At 29.6% G+C, this 26,645-nt stretch overlaps 1 protein-coding gene and 1 pseudogene across 4 annotated transcripts; one reads left to right on the top strand and one right to left on the bottom strand.

The window, feature by feature from the left end:
• Window positions 1-3,137: 3,137 nt before the first annotated feature.
• On the bottom strand, window positions 3,138-7,608 carry LOC114385114 (alcohol dehydrogenase-like 7). Of its 4 annotated transcripts, XR_003660843.1 has the most exons (7): window positions 7,307-7,608; window positions 7,150-7,203; window positions 6,860-6,996; window positions 6,617-6,663; window positions 5,955-6,119; window positions 3,804-3,850; window positions 3,138-3,522 (listed from the first exon to the last, which is right to left on the bottom strand). XR_003660843.1 is itself a non-coding variant. In XM_028345086.1 (4 exons), exons 1-4 carry the CDS (start codon window positions 7,199-7,201, stop codon window positions 6,101-6,103), a joined length of 255 nt encoding a protein of 84 aa, XP_028200887.1. In that variant the 5' UTR covers window positions 7,202-7,602; the 3' UTR covers window positions 5,508-6,100. The 4 variants fall into 4 exon arrangements, 1 of the variants encoding a protein (XP_028200887.1); XR_003660842.1 differs by having other exon boundaries at window positions 7,150-7,608; XR_003660841.1 differs by lacking the exons at window positions 3,138-3,522; window positions 3,804-3,850 and adding an exon at window positions 5,508-5,766 and having other exon boundaries at window positions 7,150-7,602.
• Window positions 7,609-14,496: 6,888 nt separating this feature from the next.
• On the top strand, window positions 14,497-17,267 carry LOC114385109 (annotated as a pseudogene).
• Window positions 17,268-26,645: the final 9,378 nt, after the last annotated feature.

Here is a 26,645-nt window from a genome sequence, read left to right as displayed (position 1 = left end):
AAAATATTTTTATAATTTTATCTTTTTTCAATACAAATACTTAAATCTAATTAATTCTAATTAAAATTTGATTTAACTTTTAATTTTAAATCATAAACTATATAAGATAAAAATGTTTTTATAAACTATATTTTTGTAATCTTTTTCCGTCTCAATTAAATTTTGAAGTTTGACATGTTATATTAATAAAAATATCTTTTCTTTATTAAAGTAATTTGTTTATCTATTTAATTTATTATTTAATAAAATTAATGATGATAATATCATACCCCAAAGTTAAACAAATTGATTATCCTCAAAAATTTAAAAGCCGGCACCTTTGGGAGGCTTTCATTAATTTAAAAGTTAAAACGATATTGGTAAATATTTGGACCAATAAAATATGATGTAATTGAGCTTGCTAAGGTACCACTTCACAATCTCCTTGTAAAGTACGTAGTAAATTTACCCTTCCACAAAAACTTCAGTTGAAAATTAAGCATCATAATCAACAATTTGAGAGCTAATACTCTTCAACCAACTATAGCTCCTAGATTGAGATAAGCGCCAGAAATAAGAAGCAAAAATATTGGTAACAGAAAAGTATTGCCTTGAGCCTGTATCTTCAATTGCTTAACCAATCCTTCAATAGACATATAATAACCATTGTCAACCATTACTCTAACTTGAGTTGCTGGTTCCACAGGTAATTTTAAAAACTTGGCTACTCTTGGCTGCAAAAAATTATCAAAACTGTCACCATCAATCAACACAGTCACGGGTAACTTTTCAATATAAGCTATGAACCTAATAGTACCAACTCCCCTACCACCTTTCAAAGCACTGAAAGACAAATGATGGTCTTCAGGTTCTACTATCTCATCTTCCTGAGCGCCCTAAGATACATTTGTACTAATAGGATCCTCATTATCATTTTTCATTTGCAACAACAAAAATTGTCTATTAGGACATCTATGATTAAAAGAGAACTTCTCATCATAGAAATAACACAATCATTTTTCCTTCTCAATTGCATTTTAGCATGAGCAATCCTCTTCACATTCAAGGGTCGAAGTGGAGGATCTGGTGGAGTGGATAAAAGTGGAGGTAAACTAGATTTGATTTGTGTTTTGGTTGAGCATGGGAAGCAGAAATTTGGAAATATTTGTGAGTATAAGAATTTCAAAATGGCTTAGAAACAGGACCATATTTTTCTTCAAAAAGTTTAGCTAAAGAAACTGCATGCAATAAGGTAGGAGGGCACATAGCAACAACATCTCGTCTAATATCAGGATTTAAACCACTAATGAAACAATTAAGGAAAGCTTCATTACATAATCCCAGAGATCTATTAGTTAGAGACATAAACTTGAGGTAATAATCCGACACCGAACCTATTTGTTGAAGCTTGAAGAGCTCAGTCATTGGACAATCAAAAGGTGAAGGATGGAATTGAGACTCTAGAGCACGAGTCAACTCAGACCAAGTAGACACTAGAGATAATGTTTGTGACATCTGAAACCATGCTACTGCATCCTTATCAAAATGCATCGCAACAATGTCAACTCTAGACGCATCAGGAGTATTATGATAAGTGAAACATTTCTTTGCCTTGAAGATCCACTCCATCACCGGCGTCGTTCCATTGAAATGAGGAAATCCAAGTAAGATCTCCTTAACAGGCAAGGAAGCATTAATCGGTGGCACCAACGGGGAGCCATTGTTCGAAGGACTTCTAGTAGGTTGAGAAGCATTCTGCAATAACAGATTCATTGCTAACTACATCTGATCCATAGAAGTCTGGATCTAAAGCATCTTATCATTTTGCTCTTGATAACGCAGATCCATTGTTTGACCGATACGACGAATACCATCTGAATGTATACGAATTTTCGTTTGCAACTCCTTCAAACGCGTGTTCTTAGCCATGGAAGCTCAATGAAAGCACCAATGAAACGTATCAATTTCTCACAATAATGTATTATGATAACTGCTAAATAATTGTGAATTAATAGTAGAGAATTAGTCAAATTTTGGCTTGAAATTAATTATTTAGCAGTTATTTATGATTAAAAGTTAGAAAATTAATTAAATTGAATTTTTGGTTGTAGATATGAAAACTGAAGTTACATTAAGCAAAAAGGCAACAGAAAGTGAAGAAAAAGAAGAAAGTCTGAAGTAGGCCCAACCCAACACGCTCTAAGCGCGAGGTGTCGCGCTAAGCGCACCTACGAAGGCCCAAAGCCCACTTCAGCAGCTATAAATAGAGAGTCAATCCAAGGAAACAGAAGAACACACCACGACAGAACCCCCTCCTAGGGGTTTCATTTACTCCCTTTCTTTCACCTCTTCTCATTGTAAAGCCCTCAATGGTCATGAGTGGCTAAACCCCCTTAGTTAGGGCCTGACAAGCCTAGAAGCCAATGCGATGTATGATGTACTCTTCACTATTTATCAATGCAATACCAGGTTTTTCTTTCCTATTTTCTTTCTTATTTATCCTGTATCTCAGTCTTTATTTTCTGTTAGGATTTAGTCCACTCGGGAGAGGGTAAAGCCTAATTAGGGTAAGGAATGAATGCTTGAATATGTTTTAAGGGTTATATACTTGGGAAAGGGTAACGCTTAATAGAACAATCAAAGAAAAGAAATCATAGGGTTAACATTGCTAGGCATAGAATGATAACCCAATGTCCATGCTTTAGCAAACATCTAGAATTTAATCTTAATATTAATGCACCTTAGTTAGTTATTGAGTCTTTGCAAATGCATTTGGAAGATAGGTAATTAAGGTAGGCTTGTCATCGTGAGGCATTAGGGGCAAGTAAACGAATAGATGTGGGTAGGATAGAATAACCTGAATTGGTAAAGAAAAAAATCATAAAGTCATAAATCCTAGGCAGACAAGGTAAGTCAGTTCCTAATATTATTTTATCTTGAATTTATCTTTTATCTAAATCTTTTATCTCTTTCTTTATTTTTTTTATCTTTAATTCTTTTATCCTTTTCTTTATCTTTTAATTTTATCTTTAAATCTTTTATCTTTTCTTTATCTTATCTAATATATTTCTTTATCTTTATTTAAATTCTTTATCTATTACTTTTAAATTGGGTTTGCATTAATCCAAGTATAAATAGAATTCCTGTGGATTCGACACTCGGACTTTTGAGTACTTTACTACTTGTGACAAATTTGATACACTTGCCAACGAGTTAACATATTACAATGAAAAGAGAACTATAATAAACATTGAATGTAAAAAAAAAACAGCAAAGACAATGAGATATGGAACACCTATGATCTTGGGCTCATCCATGACCGTCAACCAGCAACAAAATCACTTCCCGTCCCCGAAAATGTGTAATCCTTCAGCTTAATATTCTCTCTCCTCAACCGTGTGCTATGCCTAATTCCTCCCTTGTGTTGCGAACCACGTGTCCCTTACTACTAACAGAATTTCGCATCAAAACTTCTTCATTCTTTATGCACGTTACACATATCTCCTTTTGCAACTTCAGTAACATCCTCCCCTACGCTCTCCACTATTGGGTCACATAAAAAATGGGTTGGAATGCATCATCAACTCCTATAGTTTTAAATTAAATATCTCAACCATATTTGTAGGGACCAAGGAGTAAGGACCACAATGTATTTTTAGTAAACATATAAGTTAAAGCACCAAAGTTTACTCTACCAAATAAAAAGGAAAGTTTATATTGCTACAGAAAAACCATATAGATTTAGTATACAAACATGGCAATATTTTTTAATTTTGATAAATGAAACTGTAAGAGAAAAAAAAGAGCAAAGTGCATAAACTCACCCTATTGCCTCATGACCCAGAATTGTTGGGAAAATGACAGGAGGGCCCTTCAAAACACAGAAATATCATCTTAATAAAATAAATCAAAATTTTCATTAATACAAAAAAAGAAAACTAATCAACATTCTACATCAATTGAATGAAAATGAAAAGTTGGTACACCTGTATGTTCCGGAAACTGATATCAAATTGACAGAGAGTAGCATATAATATATACAAATGCGAGCTTCACGAGGCATTGGTGGTGCCACCATGATCTCCTCAATTGGTGTTCATACATATGAAACATACAATGCAACTAAGAAAGCCATTAAAAAGTACAGAAAAAGAAAAAAAAAACTAGAACAGTTATGGCTTACCTTAACAATGGAACGTGTTAGCTATAGTGTAGAGAGGATTTGGGAGCCGATCTATGAAATATACTAAGTGAAAACTGACTTGATGATGAGGGATATGACTTAAGTTAAACAACGACAAACCAAGTACACAGGCACTTTTGCTCCCCGTGAAGCTAAACAAGCTAGAATATTGGTATCATTTCCTTTTTTGGTCACTGGTAGCTGATCCTTTCCCTTTTTTGGTATATTTTTATGAGCTGATTGATAAAAAGATATTTAAATGTTACTCATTGTATTGACACAACATTTTAGGTTTCTGTCTTATACCCAAGAATTATTTTTTTTAGTTATTGGATGTATATGTTTTAAATTTTTTTAATCTCTGTCATCTAAAATAATACTCTCTTTAGTCTCAAATATAAAAAAAATATATATATCTTTTTCTTAGTCTCAAATATAATTTTTTAAAACTAATTTGACCTTATTTAATATTACTATATTTAAAATGTCATTCATTTAATTGAAATTATTTGTTTTAATGACTATTTTTTATTCCTAACACCATGTTCCAATAAATAATACATTGGAAAAAATAATTTTTAATTGAGATTGGTGCAATTAAACATGATTAATTAATTTTTTAATAAGTGTAAATCAATTTTTTTTATATATAATTGAGAACGGAGGAAGTATGAACTTAAACAGATAAAAAAAATTATGTGTAAGGAATAATAAAAGAGTTAAAAAGTGTACGTGTAATGACTAAAATGAACAGTTTTTAGGTTCAGAGACACATCTTGAATAATCCAGATATCTTCCACTTTTGAGAGGACATTGAAGAAATTATTTTCTCTTATTTGCAGGAAGCCAATATGAAGAATGTTGAAGACGTAGTTAAAAACAAAATGCCTTGAACTTTCTGTACTGGTTCATGTCATAAAGTGAACCAAGATAAAACTAATATTTTGTGCTTTTTATTTTCTTGCAATATTCATTATTATTCAGGAAGAAGGGAAATAAAATTAGTCAGACCTTCTGCTTACAAGGGACCCAAATATCTGGGTGTTCCCTGAATTACCAAACAAAATGTGTCACAATGTAAATATTATAGGTTTATAACCTTTAGGCGCGCGTATGTGGAATCCACTACACTACTCGGGTGCCGATCGAATACATGTAATGTAGTATTATGTGATCACCTTATAACGGAGACACATTTGATTAAGCATCCGCGTCAAGGGGAATGGAAGACATGTCTTTCATGATTATTATAATTATAGCTTAAGCTTGCTTTTAAAATGGAAATTAGCTATCACAGAAAATAGATACTAGTGAAGCATTGTTGGTCACCATCAATTTATTTGACATAATTACTTTGCTGGGCATCAACTGCTTTTACATTGAATATGTTTTCACCAAATACAAAAAAAGGGCATCCAATATTTCACTTATTGATGTCATAATTCAATGACTTAAGTAAAGCAACAATAACTTATACAAGAATGAGCTGATTTGTCTATCCAAATCACACATCGAAGACACAGTCCATCAATCAAAAAATCAAATGTTTTATTGATATCCTTGAACTTCATCTCATGTGTGACAAACTCGTCCAAATTCAGTTGCTGTTGATAATAATTGCAGATGAAATTTACTAAAAAGAAGCATCCCCGAACTTACTTGGTATTGCTATTATATTATGTCATTATTATTTTTACATAATCATTACTAATTACTAGTTTTACATATATTAATAGAGGGGACAAAGAGCATAGACTAAAAAAGATTAAATAAAAGAAATTGCACATAGTACCTTGTCCATGTAGCGTTTAAGGAGAATGGGTACATGAGACTTGGGTTTGAGTCCTCCAAATAAGTATCCCCTGAGGCTCTTCCCACAAACGTGGACCTCACTACAGCTAAGGTTTAACTTGGATCCTGGCTTGTCCACTCCCAAAACTATTGTTTTTCCCCAACCCTGTAGGCAAAGCATTAGTTTTAACAATTCATGCATTCAACAAGTATGCATCGGTTAAGATTTTTTCAAGCTTTGTGCTAGGGTGATAGTAGAAAATCATGTTGTAGTTATTGTTACAATATAATCGCATTATTCTGTCTGCCTATAAACCAAAGTGCAAGGCATGTTTGTGCACACTTTGAGAGAGAGAGAGAGAGAGACCTTTCTACAAGAAACATAGGCTTCCTGCATCAATGATGCCATACCAACACATTCAAAGCAATAATCTGCTCCCCCATCAGTCATCTCTAAGATAACCTACTTTACAACCCCATATGAGAAGAAAATCTAAGGACTTGAGGCTATTAATTAAAAAGACCAACGTTTACTCTACTAAAAAAATGAAAAAAAAAGAAAAGTATATGTTGATACAGGAAAAGCATACGCATTTAGCATACCAACAAGGTAGTGGAATCCTTATGAGAAAAGAGGGAGCAAAATAAAATGCATAAACTCACCCTATTGCCTCATGACCCAGAATTCTTGGATAAATGGCAGGATGGTCCTTCAAAACACAGAAAATGCTTCTTAAAAAAAATCATTCAGAAGTTTCCATAGAAAAAAAAAAGGAAAAAGTAATCTAAATTCTACAGCAATTGAATGAAAATGAAAAGGTGGTATGGGGAAGGCATTGGCTGAGAAAAATGTTCCAAATCACAATAAATCATTTAGAGGGACCAAAAATGGTGGCAAGTGGCAACCTGCATGTTCCAAAAACTGATATCGGTTTGACAGAGAGTGGAGCATGTAATACGAATGCGAGCTTCACCAGGCATTGGTGGTGCCACAATGATCTCCTCAATACTCAGTGGCTCACCGGCTTTGCGACAAACCGCCGCTACAGTTTACAAATGAAACAGAACAGATAGGGTTCATACATATGAAACATGACATACAATTAAGAAAGCCATTAAAAATTACTACAAAAGAAGAAAATGGTAGAGCAAAGACAACATTGGTTTGTTTTCAGGAATGATGGCACACCACACACCTTTACATCTTATGGGTTGTCCTTCAGTTGTTGTGGCTACTTTGTGTTCCATGGCTATCCAAAACACAAGATGAGGCAATGCAACGTGCTAGTGTAATTGTATAGAGGATTTTGGAGCTGATCAATGAAATATTAAATATACTAAGTGAAAACTAACTTGATGACGGATAAGACTAAAGTTCAGAGAAAGTGAATATCGAAACATCAGATGGAGACTCATGAAATAGGGACAATTATATTGTACAAACCAAGCACACCAACATTTTTGCTTCCCTTGAAGCTACCAAACTAGAATGGTTTCATTTTTGCGGGTCACACTCGTACCTCATCTTTTACACTAATTATTAGTCTCATTTTGATGAGTTGATAAAGAAAAAAATAGTTGTTTGTTGATTATGAGAGTAAAATTTTTAGATGCACCCACAAACTTCTGAAAAAAGGTCAGGTTTTAGTTCGATGTTTGTGTTATCCTTTCTTATCTAGTTTTTGAGGAATCAATCTTCTACAGTGACTTCACTATTATTATACAAGATTCTAATTTTTTTTAATAAGTTTTATATATTAATGTTATGTATTTCTATTTTAAAGTTGAAATTTTTAAAAATAAACAATTAGGTCCTGTTTCTGCATTACAGATGTGACAAACTGAAAAATTAAATGGGAACTTTGAATTTCCAAACTAGAGAAAGAGACAGGTATTACCTGTCGTTGTGCATGATTTGTGGTCCATTTCCTTTTTAATCTAAATGTGACAAACTGAAAAATTAAATGGGAACTTTGAATTTCCAAACTAGAGAAAGAGACAGGTATTACCTGTCGTTGTGCTTTGTGGTCCATTTTCTTTTTAATCTAAACTCTTATCTACTGTTCTTCTATAAAATAGAAATATCTTCAATGCTCTAAAAAAAATAGAGGTTTTAATTGATATTTTTCTCTCTAATCTCACTTTACGGTTTTTTTATAAAAAAATTATAAGCTTTAGCACTTACATATTTCATATGAATTAAGTTTTGATTTCTACTGATAATATCATCACTTATGTGAGTGCAAATACACCAATACAAGATACTTCTGACAGTATAAAATTGTTAAAAATTTCTCACAACAGAAAAATTAAAGAAATTGCGATGTGTTCAAACTTATTATATTCTCAGTTACTTCTGATATGTCTTGATATATAGATAGTTTAACAGATTTACCGAAAGAGGCTGATATTTTCATTTTTTGCATTATTGGCTTATTTAATAATTTTGATAAGCTATTCATACTCTAGGATTATGATTGTATCATTACCACCTTGATCCAGATTCAACTAATGCAATCATTGGCATTATTTCAAATAAACCATTGGCGTATCAATGCATGCCAGAGGAAATTGAGAATGACATAGGTTTAAGTAGATTGTGATTTCCTTCATTTTCTATTATGGAAGAAATTTGTGGCGGTTTTGTATTGTTAGAAAAAGTTTATAGTAGTCTTAATGGCAACACTGCCAATCACTTTAGTAACGATGTTAACCACAAAACTAAACTTATATGTGTATGTAAATGATTAAAATTTAAATTTTCCATTCCATAGGTCATTTGAAGTCTCTTAAACAATTACATCTGTGGGGCTGCTATTTTGATGGACTGATTCCATTTTCATTGTTTACTCACTCATCTCTCCTTTTTAGATTTATCATTTGATAAATTAGTTGGTCCCATTCCAACCAAAATCAATAAACTTTCAAAATTGTGGGCCTTACTTTTGTCTTATAACATGTTAAATGAAAGAATTTCACGTCGTTGTTATTCTTTGCCTTCCTTGCTACGGTTTGATTTTAGTGACAACCAAAAAATTTCTCATGACCCAAGAAATGGGAATAAAAAATGAGTTTTAATTTCTCATTTGTCACGAGAGATTTTACAATTATAAACAACACAATAAAAATAAAATGGAAAAAGAAAGCGAGCAACCCTCATTATAAGTACTTGAGTCTCTCCTTCAGTGCTTTTCTCAGGATACATTCCCCATTCATACGCCATTTAAAGTCTCTTAAACAACTACATCTGTCGGGTTGCAATTTTGTTTATCATTTGATAAATTAGTGGGCCCCATTCCAACCAAATCAATAAACTTCCAAAATTGTGGACCCTACTTTTGTCTAAACATGTTAAATGAAAGAATTACACGTTGGTGTTATTCTTTGTCTTCCTTGTTATGGTTTGATCTTAGTGACAACCACCTCAAGGGGTCAATCAGTAAGTTTCTCATGACCCAAGAAATGAGAATAAAAATGGATTTTAATTCCTCATGAAAGATTTTATAATTGTAAGAGGATACTAAATTATAAAAGGGTAAGTAAGAAAAGGAATGAAGAGAAGTAACGACTCATAATGATTGGTTCTAGTGTTTCTAATTTTATATGAAGAATTGTATTATCTTGATTATGTTTTTTCTCCTTCTTACCTTCCTTTTTTTTTATAGGTGTAGTTCTTGGATTTCATACAACTCTCGCGTTAAGTGTGATTGTTCCACTTAGCAAGTATGGCAATAACGGGTGCTCGTGACTTACGCTAAGCGCACTTTCATGTATCAAACTTCTTCATATCTCCTGGCATTAAGCGTGTTCGCTGAGTGATTGCGTCACACTAAACTCTTAAGGCGTGCTAAGCGAATATTTTTAGATCTTCAATGTACTTTTTCAGGCTTAATTTGTTTTTTCTACATCAATTTTTTCACCAAACACTATAAATTCACTTGGACACTTTCTGAATAAAATCTTAAATGATGTTAAATTTTCAATTATTCACATAAAAAGGAAGAAATAAGAGAGAAAAATCAATAATTTCTATATGATTTAATCCCAAAATATATTTATATACGATAATTATCATGCTATCACTCGTTGACATCGTGATCCGTGCCAATGACACCAACATAATATTTAAAACTAATTATTTTTAATTAAAATTTTATCTAACTTTTGATTTTAAATCACAAACTATATAGAAAATGTTTTTTTATGAAATATAATTAAAAATCTTTGTAATATTTGTTCCTCGATCTCAATTAAATTTTGAAATTTGACATACTATTTTAATAAAGTGACGTGTCTATAGATTCAAGTAATTTATTTATCTCTTTAATCTTTTATTTAATAAAATTGATTGTTTGTTATTAATAATGAGAACATTTATTATTTTTATTTATACATACTATATGTTTTTTAAAACCATTTTATTCTCTTTAGTATCATACATGAGTACACAAAATTAATGATATGTCAAACTCTTAAAAAAAAAAATTCTTAATTATTATAATTAAAGGTTAACATGATCTGTGAAAATCTACTCAACCTCAACAAAAGGGATTTAGTTAACATAATAAAAATTGAAGAGGAAAAAAAGAATTCTATAGATTCTTAAAAACACATGAGTTATTACATTCAGACTCAAACTCATACTAATTAACTTGAGAATCGAAGTTCTTTAAGTACAGCTAACATCCTAATTTTTTTTATATCAAAGGACCACCATCAAAGAACTGCATTTAGTATGATCAAAAAATTATTGTACACCACCAAAATCTTATTTAGAATAACACTCCAAATAATAACATTTTTAAATATATATATATATATATATATTTAAATATTTACTATCATATATTTATCAAAATTTAAAGTAAATAATTAATAATATATTAAATGTTGATGATAGTGGTGAAGGAGCAGGTTAAGTTTCTACTCCCCAACTCACACGATGTAACAAACGTTTAAAGGAAAAGCAGGATACACGGCGGACTTTGTTTAAAGACTGTGGAAATACTCCATTTGACAAGACATTTACGCCATTTCTAATAATTCATGATTTAATGTTCTTGTAAATTTACAATGCAAGTTGTATCAAACATGAATTTATTTTGTCTTTTGAATTTCTTTATAATTTAAATACATTATATTATATTTATATTTATATTTTATTTTTATAAATTTTATTGGTGTATTTTGTGAGAAATTGTGTTAAGAATGTTTTTTTTAAATCTTTTTTTATGAATTTATCATCTTATAAATAGATAGTTTATCATATAAAATATATTATATATTTTAATTTTATTATATTTAATTTTTGTTTTTTAAGGATGACTTATGTTTTATTTATAATTTTGAATGATAAATTGGACAATTTACAACTGAACTCAATTATTTGATTCATAAATATTTAGTAATGTATGATATAATATAAAATGTTGTATCTTGTTTTGGGGTAATCTTATATTAATTATAATTCTCATCTATTAAATTCTAGACAATTACAATTAAATGTAATAATGAGTTTTTTTTCTTCTAAATACATCTTCTTTCTCCTGATTTTTTTTTTCAATCTACACTATTTTACAATTTAATTCTTAATCTACACTATTTTGAGACTTTCTCTCTCATTTTTATTTTTTTTAATTTAAATATTATAAAATATAAATATTATATTATATAATTTTCTAAATTGATTTTAAAATTATTTATTTATTAAATTAAATTTTATAATTTTGTTTTTTATTTTTTTAAGAAAATGATATTATTAAATATAATTATTATTTTTTTATTATTTAATTTACTAAACATATTTTTTAGGTTAATATTTTTATTTAAAATTTAAATTTTCTAATATAATTATATTATTAAATATAATTAGTTTATTTATGTCATTAGATTTAATTAAAAATAAAAGACTTTTTTTTAATAACTTATTTATAGAAGAATATTATATTACATTATTATCATCAATAAAATACTTCAACAATTATACTAAAAATAAATCTAAATAAAAATATGTTAAAACAATTATTTTTGTTATGATGTATTATCGGTAAATTTCACATCGTTTTTTTTTTTTTCGTTCATTTTCTTTTTAATCAATAAGAATGTCAATTTCGTGAGGACTCTTTAAGATCCTCTTTTTAATTAAAGTTAACATGATCTGTGAAAATCTACTCAACCTCATCCTCAACAAAAGGATTTAGTTAACATAATAAAAATTGAAGAAAAAAAAGAGAATTCAATAGATTCTTAAAGATACATGATCGAGTTATTACATTCAGCCTCAAACTCATACTAATTAACTTCAGAATCGAAGTTCTACTGCATTTAGCATGATCAAAAAATTATTGTACACCACCAAAATCTTATTTAGAATAACACTCCAAATAATCAAATTTTTAAATATATATATATATATATATATATATTTAAATATTTACTATCATATATTCATCAAAATTTAAACTAAATAATTAATAATATATTAAATCTTGATAATAGTTGTCAAGGAGCAGGTTAAGTTTTTACTCCCCAAAACACACGAAGGAACAAACGTTTAATGGAAAACCGGAATAAACTGCGGACTTTGTTTAAAGACTGTGGAAATACTCCATTTCCATGCAAACTTCTCACCAATCATTTTCATTTTAACAATGACAAGACATTTAAGCGGTTTCTAATAATTCATGATTTAATGTTCTTGTAAATTTACAATGCAAGTTGTATAAAAAAATATGAATTTATTTTATCTTCCATTTGTTTATAATTTAAGTACAATATATTATATTTATATTTATATTTTTTTAATAAATTTTATTAGTGTATTTTGTGAGAAATTGTGTTAAGAATGTTTTTTCTATTTTTTTATGAATTATCATCTTATAAATAGACAATTTATTATATAAAATATATTACATATTTTAATTTTATTATATTTTTAAGGATAACTTATGTTTTATTTGTAGAGTTTTATAATTCTGAATGATAAATTGTACACTTTATAATTACAGTTGATTATTTCAACTTAATTGTTTGGTTCATAAATATATAGTAACATATGCATGATATAAAATGTTTATCTTGGTTTGTGCATTTTAGAGGTTTTAGTTTTAATATTCTTGGTTATTTTATATTAATTGTAATTCTCATCAATTAAATTCTAGATAATTACAACTAAATGTAATAATGTATATGGTTATATCATATATTTAATTTTATAGCTTATCTCGGTTTAACGAAGATATTAATTAAAATAGTATTTCAAACAATAATATTTTTTTAAACATATGTTTATATAAAAATATTTAAATATTTAATAATATATATTTATTGAAATTTAAATTAAATAATTAACAATATATTAAATGCTGGTGATAGTAATCAAGGAGCATGTTACATTTCTACTCGCTAACACACACGAAGGAACAAACGTTTACTTAAGCTAATAATAAAATTCTTCTTTGTTAGTTTTGGTTAAGCTAATATTTTTTCTTATTCAAAAATATTTTTTGAACACTCGATCAAAATGTTAATTAACACTTGACATCTACTAAAGAAGAGATTATATAGTAAAAAAAATATTATCATTTTACAAGTTTTTATTAAAGAATTATCAAACATGTTACTTGTGATTAAAAAATACGAACCACGGAAATAACAAAATAAATGAGAAAAGTAGCAACATAAAATATTGAGAAATTAACTTGATACTAGATTATACTTTTTATATATAAGAAAATAGTATTTGTCATCACTTGACTTCAGCAGTCATATATATAATTATGATAGATGACATAATATAATAGGAAGAATAATAAAGACAAATAAAATAGTGAGTGATAATTAAGTGTTTGGTAAAATAAAACATTAAAAAATGATTACTATTTATTTTTTGGTGTCCGTTGAATAAAAATGAGCCTAGAAATGGAAATAAGAAAGCGAGCATGTTGTGTTCCTACCCCCGTCCATACGCCAAGGAACAAACGGGACACACTATACACTGCGGACTTTCAATACATTTACGCACTTAGACTTTCAATTGTTCTAATAATTCATGATTTAATCTTCTTGTGAATTTACAATGCAAGTTCTATGAAACATCTTAATTAAGCTTGTATATCTGAAAGATAAATCAAAAGTAACTAATAATGCATTCTGACGTCTCCTACGTACATAAAACGCCGTTTACTTTATAAATATAGCGTCTTGGTCTTGGATGTGATGTCATATTGAGTGCTCATTGCTTCCTAATTTTCTTTTGAGCTAGTTCCTTTTCAAAGTTGAACCTACACATGACGGGAGTACATAGAATAATAATAAAATGTTAGTTAAGCTAATAATAAAATTCTTCTTTATTAGTTTCTTAATTGAATAAAAATAAAATAATAGATATAATAAATAATTTGATAAAAAGAGAAAAAAATAAATAAAGGAACAAAAGGCAAACAAACTGTTGAATCGATATGGAAACCCTTAGAAGCAGCTTAGCCTATAAATAGAAGTTAGTGAATTGAATTGGTTGCATCCATATGCAAATTGAAGTTTAAAGGATGAATATCTATAATAACATTCTTTGCTGGCTTCTACTCCCATACTTCATTCTGCTTCTTCTTTTTCTTCCTTCTTCTTCCTCTGTCTGCAACCACCATGACTCCTCTGCCTTACTACTTTTCAAAAAGTTACACAACACTACTTCCAAAACAGAAACCTGGAAAAAAGGCACAGATTGTTGTGAGTGGTATGGGGTCAGGTGCGACACCATCTCAGACCAGGTGAGCCACGTGATTGGTCTTGACCTTAGCAACAGTAATCTTCAAGGTCAACTCCATTCCAAGAGCCCCATCTTCAGCCTAAGACACCTTCAACAACTCAACCTATCCAAAAATAAATTTTTTGGTCACATTCCCTCCACAATCTCTCACTTGTCCAAATTACTGTCACTTGATCTCAGTGACAACTACGGCTACGGCTACTTGAGAATGAGAGTTGATGCAGACACATGGAACAAACTCATTCAAAACGCAACTAATTTAAGAGAGCTTAATTTAGATGGCGTGGACATGCCTTTGATCGGAGACAACTCTTTGTCATTACTAACCAATTTGTCTTCCTCTCTCATCTCTCTTAGTCTCTTTGACACCGAATTGCAAGGGAATCTATCGAGTGACATCCTCTCTTTACCCAATCTTCAAAAACTAGATTTGTCTTATAATAAAGACCTGAGAGGTGAACTTCCAAAGTCCAACTGGAGTACTCCACTAAGTTACTTGGCTCTCTCTAATACTGCTTTCTCGGGAAACATTCCCGATTCCATTGGCCATTTGAAGTCTCTTCAAACACTAGATATGGGAAGTTGCAATTTTGATGGACTGGTTCCCTCGTCATTGTTTAATCTAACTCAACTCTTCCTTTTAGATCTCACCAACAACAACCTCACAGGGTCAATTGGTGAATTCTCATCTTCTTCTTTGAAATTCTTGTTTCTCGAAAACAACAAACTGCAAGATAATTTTCCAAATTCAATATTTGAACTCCAAAAACTTACTGGTTTGACTTTGTCATCAACTGACTTGAGTGGTCATCTGGACTTTCATCAATTTTCAAAGTTAAAACATCTAGCTTTTCTCAATCTTTCTCACAATAGTCTTCTCTCTATTAACTTTGATAGTACCACTGACTACATCTTACCCAACCTTGTATCCTTACATTTATCTTCCTGTAATATTAGTAGTTTCCTTAAATTCTTAGCTCCACTTCAAAATCTGATCGAACTAGATCTTTCTCATAACAACATTAGTGGAAGCATTCCCCAATGGTTTCATGAGAAACTCTTGCACTCCGGGAATAAAATTGATTTTATTAATCTCAGTTTCAACAAGTTGCAAGGAGATGTCCCAATTCCACCGAATGGCCCTCGATACTTTTTAGTCTCAAATAATGAGCTGACAGGGAACATTCCTTCAGCAATGTGCAATGCAAGTTCTCTCAATATACTCAACTTGGCTCACAACAACTTGACAGGCCCCATTCCACAATGTCTGGGAACATTTCCTTCTCTTTTGGCATTGGATTTGCAAATGAACAAACTTTATGGAAACATACCTTGGAACTTTTCTAAGGGAAATGCATTTGAGACTATAAAGTTGAATGGCAACCAATTGGATGGACCATTACCGCGGTCTTTGGCCAATTGCAGAAATCTGGAAGTTTTGGACTTGGCAGACAATAAAATAGAGGATACATTTCCCCATTGGCTAGAAAGTCTCCAGGAGTTACAGGTACTCAGTTTGCGATCAAATAAGTTTCATGGTGTCATCACTTGTTTCGGTGCCAAGAATCCATTTTCCAAGATGAGAATTTTTTATGTCTCAAATAACAATTTTAGTGGGCCCTTGCCAACATCATACATCAAGAACTTTCAAGAAATGATGAATGTGAATGCCAGCCAAACACATTCGATTGGTTTGAAAAATGTGGGTACTACCCGCAATTTGTATAATGATTCTGTAGTGGTTGTAATGAAAGGTCGTTCTAGGGAGCTGGTGAGGATACTTTTTGCTTTCATGGTCATTGATTTATCGAATAATGTGTTTGAAGGAGAACTTCCAAAAGTCATTGGAGAATTGTATTCTCTCAAAGGGCTTAACCTTTCGCACAATGCAATCAATGGTACCATTCCAGGATCCTTTGGTAATTTAAAAAATTTGGAATGGTTGGACCTCTCGTGGAAACAGTTGAAAGGAGAGATTCCTTTGGCTTTGACCAGTTTGAATTTTCTGGCTGTGTTAAACCTTTCACAAAACCAGTTTAAGGGTATCATACCTACAGGTGGACAGTTTAACACATTTGGAAATGATTCCTATGGTGGAAATCATGCTATGTGGATTCCCTTTGTCAAAATCCTGCAATAAGGATGAAGACTGGCCACCACATTCAACATTTCACCATGAAGTATCAGGATTTGGCTGGAAACCTGTAGCAGTGGGATATGCATGTGGGTTTCTATTTGGAATGCTCTTGGGATATAATGTTTTCATGATTGGGAAACCACAATGACTCGCGAGACTTGTTGAAGGTGTGCTTAAGTAATGAAGAGTGAAAAGGACAAATCATGGGCAAGAAAATAGTTTATCCCTCGTTTAATATGGTTCTTTTGTGTGTGTCTGTATGTTTTCTATAATTTTAAATTCTGGTCCTTTGTGTAATAAATGCCATCTCTCCTGACCCGAGTGATGTATTTCATGTTGTTTACATATAAGAAAAAAAAATGTGATGATAATAGATATCAAAATGAGTGCATGGTCATCCCATGTGATGATATTGGCTCAAAAACTTTGATTCTAATCTCCAAAGATAAAAACTTATTTGACACCACTTATACGAGGATATTAACTAATTAACTAATGTTTGTCACTTATTCTCGAGACAACGTGTCAAGAGTAATGAAACTAAATTTGCACACAAATTTAAGGTGTTTGACTTAAAACCTTGTTCAAGGGTATCCTTATTAAAACAAATATTGAGTTGACATAATATTAGCTAAAAGATTTTGATTCTTAACTCTAAAGTTAAAAATTTAGAAGCAGGAGCTTATAATAACAAGGAAGGTCGATTCTCAGATTCTATAAACTCAGGGTGCATGAAATATAATTTTTTTTTTATATTTAAGTATTTAAAAATAGAGACATAATATCATAAAAAATATATATTTTATTTCACTAAAAATATAACATAATTTTAATAAATTTTTTAAAAGTATATCATATTTTTTTATTTATTTAAGTTACTCTTATGTTATTTTTTATTATTCAATTTATATCTTTAAAAAATATTACATACATATAATATTTATATATAAAATAGAAATGACAAATAAGAAATGTGAAACCTATTTTATATTTTATCCTTAAGAAGAAGAAAAACTTATATATATATAAAAAGATCAAACACTACTCCGATCAAATTTATATGACTAAAAACATTTTTTTTACATGATATGATTACTACACATTTATATGAGATCTCTGCAACAGAAATTTAACATAAGAATAAAATTTGGCTGATTTTATGCAAAGGGCCGCAGATTAGCGTGATTAAAATGATTCACAGAAAAAAGACACTATGGACAGTAAAATTGTTACAAGATCTTACATATTCCAGAACCGAAGGTTTTTAGATATAACAGTAATTTCACAGCTCATAGCCGACGGGAATATCCAGAAACCTCCACATTTCTTGCAGAATATCAATCCTATGAAGTGGAAACACACGCATAAACAGAAAGAAACATATAAAGGCCTAAAGTAAGCCATTCATGAACGTGGCGGGAGAAAGAGTATTGGTTTTCAGTCACACACCAACAGTAAACAAATTCTTATATAGGTTGTAAATAAAAAGGAGTAAAAGAATATGCAAAATATAAACAATCATAATAATTTGTTTTATGCATATGAGAACAGAAAGAGATACCTGAACCCTTGCATACTTTACAGTTAATTAACCTCATTTCCTGCTTCATCATAATAATTTGCTTTACAGTTAATTAAGTCAGTGTAATACTTTATACACATAAATAGTGATATCCTGGCTCCTAATATTTTAAAATGTTCCTCATATTGTTGGCATAAAGCCTTAATAATTTCCATAAATAATCAACATAAAGCATAGCACATCAATGTTTAACGCTTACAAGATAATATTTTCCCCTGATTTTTACAAAAACCCATAGATATAGCAGAATATGCCGAATTCATCCCACGCAAGATGAGAACTCAGCAATACCAGCTTCCTAATTATAAATCTTTACGGGCTTCTCGAAAGTGTGGCGATTCTGAAACAAAACGCATGTAATTTGAAACGGTGTAATAAAGCAAAGTTTTCTCAACCTCAAAACTAAAGCCCAAGTGGACAACCACAAAACAGTTTAAAAAAAGAACGAGAATGTACTTAATAAAAATTGCTCTTGCAGGCAAAGTTACAGACATGTTTAACAGCATATGATCTTTTAGGAGCCTTGTCAGTATGCTCCTAAATGCAATGAGTCAGTTCAATGTGTTAAGTGTTTAGTGAATTCAATTTTATCTTTTCTCCTTAATTTATGAAAATAAAGATTACTATAGCATATTTTTATAAATGGGAGATCAAAATAGGTTAATTTAATTTAAAGTGACTAAAGTAAACAGTATCCTATTTACATGAATTGAAAACATATACAATCATTTAAAGTGTAAAAATCATTGAAATAAATTCTACACTTGGAACAAAACACTTTTTCATATACAAAATTAGGAACCGAAAAACATGACAAAAAAACATAATCATCCACTAACTATTTTAAAACTATTAATTTAGAAGTTCATCCTACAACATCAAATGATTGAGTGATGATCCTTATGCTTGAATACTGAAGAAGCATTTTGCCAATGAAATACCTCAAAACACCAATGCTAAACATCTTACTTAGTTTGAACAGAAAATGAAAATGGCTCGGCAGAAGAAGCAATGCAAAGAAGAAATGATCCAGAAGGGGACAGGGAACATCTAGGGTATAACTCTACTTTCCTCTCTCCAAATAATAAAAGATCTAAACAGACAGCAATGCAGAGCCAAACGTGGATGCCAACAATCTCATCTAATGTTTCTCCATTTTCCTTTCCTAAATCCGCTTACCCTCAATTTTTTTTATTCTAGAGTCCACAACTAATGACTGCAACCACGTCCCTGACCTCAAGATGATGATATTTTGGTTACATCTTTGCTTCATCTGTTGTATTTTATTTGGCTGTTCACTAGTGCTGCAATGGAAGACATCAGAGACAGCCAACAACAATGGTGGCCAAGAGTCTTGAGTTTGATAGATAACATTTGTGTTTAGTAAAATAAAACATTAAAAAATGATTACTATTTCTTTTTTGGTGTCCGTTCAATATAATTAAATTGTGTTTTAAAAAGCCGTAAGCAACACAATAAAATAAAATGACTCAAGAAATGGGAAAAAGAAAGCGAGCAACCCTCCGTCTAAGTATTGAGTCTCTCTTTCAGTGCTTTTTCTCATGATACATTCCCCATTCCATAGGCCATTTGTAGTCCCTTAAACAAACTACATCACTCAACTCTCCTTTTTAGATTTATCATTTGATATATTAGTTGGCCCCATTCCAACCAAAATCAATAAACTTCCAAAATTGTGGGCCCTACTTTTGTCTTAAATGAAAGAATTACACGTTGATGTTATTCTTAGTCTTCCTTGTTACGGTTTGATCTTAGTGACAACCACCTCAAGGGATCAATCACTAAGTTTCTCATGACCCAAGAAATGGGAATAAAAAATGGATTTTAGTCTCATTGTCATGAAAAATTTTATAATTGTAAGAGGATACTAAATTGTAAAGGGGTAAGTAAGAAAGGAAATGAAGAGAAGTAATGACTCCTAATAATTGGTTTTAATATTTCTAATTTTATATAAGAAATTGTATTATCTTGAATATGTTTTTTCTCTTTACCTTTCTCTTTTTATAGGTGTAGTTCTTGAATTTTATATAACCCTCGCGCTAAGTATGATTGTTCCGTATAGTGAGTATGACAAGAGTTCGTGCTCGTGACTTATGCTAAACACACTTTCATGTATCGAACTTCTTCATACTTACCAGCGTTAAGCGTGTTCTTCTGCTCGTTGAGCAATTGCATCGCCCTAAGCTCTTAAGGCGTGCTAAGCTAATATTTTCAAATCTTCAATGTGTTTTCTCGGTTTAATTTGTTTTTTCTACGACAATTTTTTCACCAAGTATTATAAATTAACTTGAACACTTTCTGAACAAAATCATAAACGATGTTAAATTTTTAATTATTCACATAAAAAAGAAGAAATGAGAGAGAAAAGTTAATAATTTTTATATGATTTAATCCCAAAATACATCTATACACATAAATTATCATACTACCACACGTTGACATTGTGATTAGTAACGATGAAACCAACATAATATTTAAAATTAATTAATTATAATTAAAATTTCATCTAACTTTTGATTTAAATCATAAACTATATAGAAAAGATGTTTTTTTTATGAAATATAATTAAAAATTATTGTAATATTTGTTCCTCTCAATTAAATTTTGAAATTAGACATATTATTTTAATAAAATGACGTGTCTAGATTAAGTAATTTATTTATCTATTTAATTTTTTATTTAATAAAATTGATTATTTATTATTAATAATGAGAGCATTTATTATTTTTATTTATACGTACTATATGTTTTTTTAAACCATTTTATCCTCTTTAGCATCATGCATGAGTACACAAAATTAATGATATGCAAATACTTCAAACTCTTCAAACAAAATTTTATTAATTATTCTAATTAAAGGTTAACATGATATGTGAAAATCTACTCAACCTCAACAAAAGGGATTTAATTAACATAATAAAAATTGAAGAGGAAAAAATGAATTCTATAGATTCTTAAAGACACATGAGTAATAACATTCAGACTCAAACTCATACTAATTAACTTGAGAATCGAAGTTCTTTTAAGTACAGCTAACATCCTAAGTTTTTTTTAATCAAAGGACCAACATCAAAGAACTGCATTTACCATGATCAAAAAATTATTGTACACCAACAAAATTTTATTTAGAATAACACTCCAAATAATCATATTTTAAAATATATATATATATATATATATATATATAAATATTTACGATAATATATTTATCAAAATTTAAACTAAATAATTAATAATATATTAAATCTTGATGACAGTGGTGAAGGAGCAGGTTAAGTTTCTACTCCCCAACGCACACGAAGGAACAAATGTTTAAAGGAAAAGCGGAATACACTGCGGACTTTGTTTAAAGACTGGAAATACTCCATTTCCATGCAAACGTCTCACCCATCATTTTCACACAAAACATTTACGCTGTTTCTAATTATTCATGATTTAATGTTCTTGTAAATTTACAATGCAACTTGTATCAAACATATAAATTTATTTTATCTTCCATTTGTTTATATATATATATATATATATATATATATATATATATAAATTTTATTGGTGTATTTTGTGAGAAAATGTTTTTTCTAAAAATATTTTTATGAATTTATCATCTTATAAATAGACAATTGATTATATAAAATATATTACATATTTTAATTTTATTATATTTTTTAAGGATAACTTATGTTCTATTTGTAGTGTTTTATAATTTAGAATGATAAATTGTGCAATTTATAATTACAGTTTATTATTTCAACTCAATTATATGGTTCATAAATATTTAGTTACATATGATATAAAATGTTGTATCTTGGTTTGTACATTTTAGAGGTTTTAGTTTTAATCTTCTCTGGTAATCTTATAAAAATTGTAATTCTCATCAATTAAATTTTAGACAATTACAACTAAATGTAATAATGCATATATACGTTTATATCATATATTTAATTTTATAGTTTATCTGCGTTGAACGAAGCTATTACTTAAAATAGTATTTCAAACAATGATATTTTTTAAAACATATGTTTATATAAAAATATTTAAATATTTACTTATATATATATATATATATATTGACATTTAAATTAAATAATTAATAATATATTAAATGTTGGTGGTAGTACTTAAGGAGCATGTTACATTTCTACTCGCCAACACACACGAAGAACAAACGTTTTCTTTATGACTATAGCGTCTTGGTCTTGGATGTGATATTCAGTGTTCATTGCTTGAGCCTACAATGACGGGACTATATAGAAGAATAATAAAATGTTAGTTAAGCTAATAATAAAATTCTTCTTTGTTAGTTTTGGTTAAGCTAATATTTTTTCTTATTCAACAATAATTTTTGAAGAAAAATAAGTGACACAATGTGATTGGAAGAAAAATAATATTAATTAATTTTGTGTTTAGAAAAAAAATGGTTGTTTTGTTTTGTGCTAGTTCAATATAATTGTGATCCAAAATATAAAAATAAAATATAATAATTTTACAAGTTTTTATTATAGAATCATCACACATATTATTTATCATTAAAAAATACGAACCACGGAAATAACAAAATAAATGAGAAAAGTAGTTACATAAAATATTGAAAAATTAACTTGATACTAGACTATACTTTTTATATATAAGAAAATAGTATTTGTCATCACGTGACTTCATAAGTCATATATAATATGATAGATGACATAATATAATAAGAATAATAAAGACAAATAATGAGTGATAATTTAGTGTTTAGTAAAAAAAACATTAAAAAATGATTAATTTTTATTTTTTTGGTGTCAGTTGAATATAATTGTGTTCTAAAAAGGAGTAAGCAACACACAATAAAATAAAAGTGACCCTAGAAATGGAAATAAAAAAGCAAGCATGTTATGTTCTTACCCCCGAGCATACGCGAAGGAACAAACGTTTCAAGAAAAAAACGGGACACACTGTATACTGCGGACTTTCAGTAAAAACGGTGATCATCTCTCAAGTCTCAACCATAATTTTCATTTTGGCAATGACAAAACATTTACGCGCTTAGTCTTTCAATTGTTCTAATAATTCATGATTTAATCTTCTTGTAAATTTACAATGCAAGTTCTATGAAACATTTTAATTAATTAAGCTTGTATATGTGAAAGAAAAATCACAAGTAACTAATATTAGACATTGTGACGTCTCTACGTACATAAAACGCTGTTTACTTTATAATTATAGCGTCTTGGTCTTGGATGTGATGTGATATTGAGTGCTCATTGCTTCTTAACTTTCTTTTGAGCTAGTTCCTTCTCAAAGTTGAGCCTACAATGACGGGAGTAGATAGAAGAATAATAAAACTTTAGTTAAGCTAATAATAAAATTATTCTTTATTAGTTTTGCTTAATCCAATATTTTTTCTTATTAAAAATAATTTTTAAACACTCGATCAAAATGTTAACTAACATTTGACAAAAAGAGATTATATATATATGATAAGTGACATAGTGTGTGATAGGAAGAAAAATCAAGACAAAAGTAATGAGTATTATAATTTTGTGTTTAGCAAAAATAAAATATATAAAAAATGACTGTTAATTTTTGTGCTCCTTCAATTTGAGAAATTAACTTAATACTAGGCTATATATACTTTTTTTTCAGACGATAGATTAATCTTTCAAAATATTAGTATAGTCATAAAATCATTGGAGAACTAAGGTGGTGACCATGAGATCTTAAGAGATAATTTTTAACTGTTTTTTTGAAAAAGAAAAGTAGTGTGATAACATATAAATATTTTAGACTTTTTAATTGTTGACAATATAAAAAATAAAGAAACAAGGAGCTAGCAAACAGTTGAATCGAAATGAAAGCCTTTGAAGCTATAAATAGAAGTTAGTGAATTGAATTGGTTGTATATTTCCATATCAAATCCTCTCTAATTTTGGTAGGCCTTAATTACGTTTGGATATTTTATTTCTAATTTCAGTATAATGCTGCTATAAGGAATAGGATAGTAATAGATTTTAAAAAAAAATTATTTTAAAATTTAAAAATATAATGATAATATTCTGAGACATTTGATGATTTGTATTTATAATAATAATCAATATTGTTATTACTGAACATTTTGAATAATACATTAAAGATATGTGTATCAAGATATATTATGTGTTCTTTTTGTATAGAATATGTTGATCAAAGTGAAGATATCATAGTTTATATGTCAGGTACAAGAGTAGGTCAGGTCGTGACATTCATCCTACCCAAGACGATTTCTAAATATAAACCTTAACTAGCTTCTCGCGACGATTCTGAAACAAAACACATGTAATTTGAAATGGTGTAATAAAACAAAGTTGACTCAACCCCAAAACTAAAACCCAGTATTACCAAAATAGCTAGACAACCACAAAACAATTTAAAAGAGCAAAATGTACTTAGAAGTTCATCCTATAACATCGATAAGCCAACATCAAATGATTGAGTGATGATCCTTATGCTTGAATACTGATTTGATATGGAAATATACAACCAATTCAGAACACCAATGCTAAGCATCTTACTTAGTTTGAACAGAAAATGAAAATGGCTCGGCAGAAGAAGCAATGCAAAGAAGAAATGATCCAAAAAGGGACAGGGAAGATGTAGAGTATAAGTCAACTTTCCTCTCTCCAAATAATAAAAGATCTAAACAGACAGCAATGCAGAGCCAAACGTGCACTACCATAAAAATAACTTTTTACGACACCAATTCTACGACGGTTGTACCGGAACCTGCTTAGAAAGTAGTGCAATGACACCAATTCACATGGATGCCAACAATCTAATCTAATGTTTCTCCATTTTCCTTCCCTAAATCCGCTTACCCTCAATTTTTTTATTCTAGAGTCCAGAATTAATGACTGCAACCACGTCCCTGACCTCAAGATGATGATATTTTGGTTACATCTTTGCTTGATCTGTTGTATTTCATGTGGCTGTTCACTAGCTGCCCTGCTGCAATGGCAGACATCGGAGACATCCAGCAACAATGGTGGCCAAGAGTCTTGAGTTTGATAGATAACATTTGTGTTTAGTAAAATTAAACATTAAAAAATGATTACTAATTCTTTTTTATTGTCCGTTCAATATAATTAAATTGTGTTTTAAAGAGCAGTAAGGAGCACAATAAAATAAAATGACTCAAGAAATGGGAAAAAGAAAGCAAGCAACCCTCAGTCTAAGTACTTGAGTGATGAGTCTCTCTTTGAGTGCTTTTTCTCGTGATACATTCCCATTCCATAGGCCATGAGAAGTCTCTTAAACAACTACATTTGTCGGGTTCCAATTTTGTTTATCATTTGATAAATTAGTTGGTCCCATTCCAACCAAAATCAATAAACTTCCAAAATTGTGGGCCCTACTTTTGTCTGAACATGTTAAATGAAAGAATTACACGTTGGTGTTATTCTTTGCCTTCCTTGTTACGATTTGATCTTATTGTTTGCCTTTCTTATTACGGTTTGATCTTAGTGATAACCAACTCAAGGGGGTCAATTAGTAAGTTTCTCATTACCCAAGAAATGGAAATAAAAAATGGGTTTTAGCTTTTAATTGTCGTAAGAGATTTTATAATTGTAAGAGAATATTAAATTGTAAAGGAGTGAGTAAAAAAGAAAATGAAGAGAAGTAATAACTCCTAATGATTGATTCTAGAGCTTCTAATTTTATAAAAGGATTTGTATTATCTTGAATATGTTTTTTCTCCTTCTTATCTTCCTCTTTTTATAGGTGTAATTCTTGGATTTCATACAATCCTTAACTTACACTAAGCCCACTTTCATTTATCAAATTTCTTCATATTTATCATCGTTAAGCGTGTTGTATCCGTTGAGATATTTTTAGATCTTCAATTTATTTTTGTGGGTTCAATTTATTTTTTCTACAACAATTTTTTCACCAAGCACTATAAATTCACTTGAACATTTTTGAACAAAATCTTAAATGATGTTAAATTTTCAATTATCTACGTAAAAAGAAAGAAATAAGAAAGAAAAATTAATAATTTATATATAATTTATTCCAAAATATATCTATACACGATAATTATCATATTACCACATGTTGACATTGTGATTAGCGTCAATGACACCAACTTAATATTTAAAAGTAATTAATTTTAATTAAAACTTTATGTAACTTTTGATTTTAAATCATAAACTATATAGAAAATATGTTT

The sequence above is a fragment of the Glycine soja genome, chromosome 14 (assembly GCF_004193775.1).
Source record: "Glycine soja cultivar W05 chromosome 14, ASM419377v2, whole genome shotgun sequence".
In the NCBI taxonomy this organism is placed as follows: domain Eukaryota; kingdom Viridiplantae; phylum Streptophyta; class Magnoliopsida; order Fabales; family Fabaceae; genus Glycine; species Glycine soja.
This window is presented reverse-complemented; position numbering and strand designations above follow the sequence as displayed.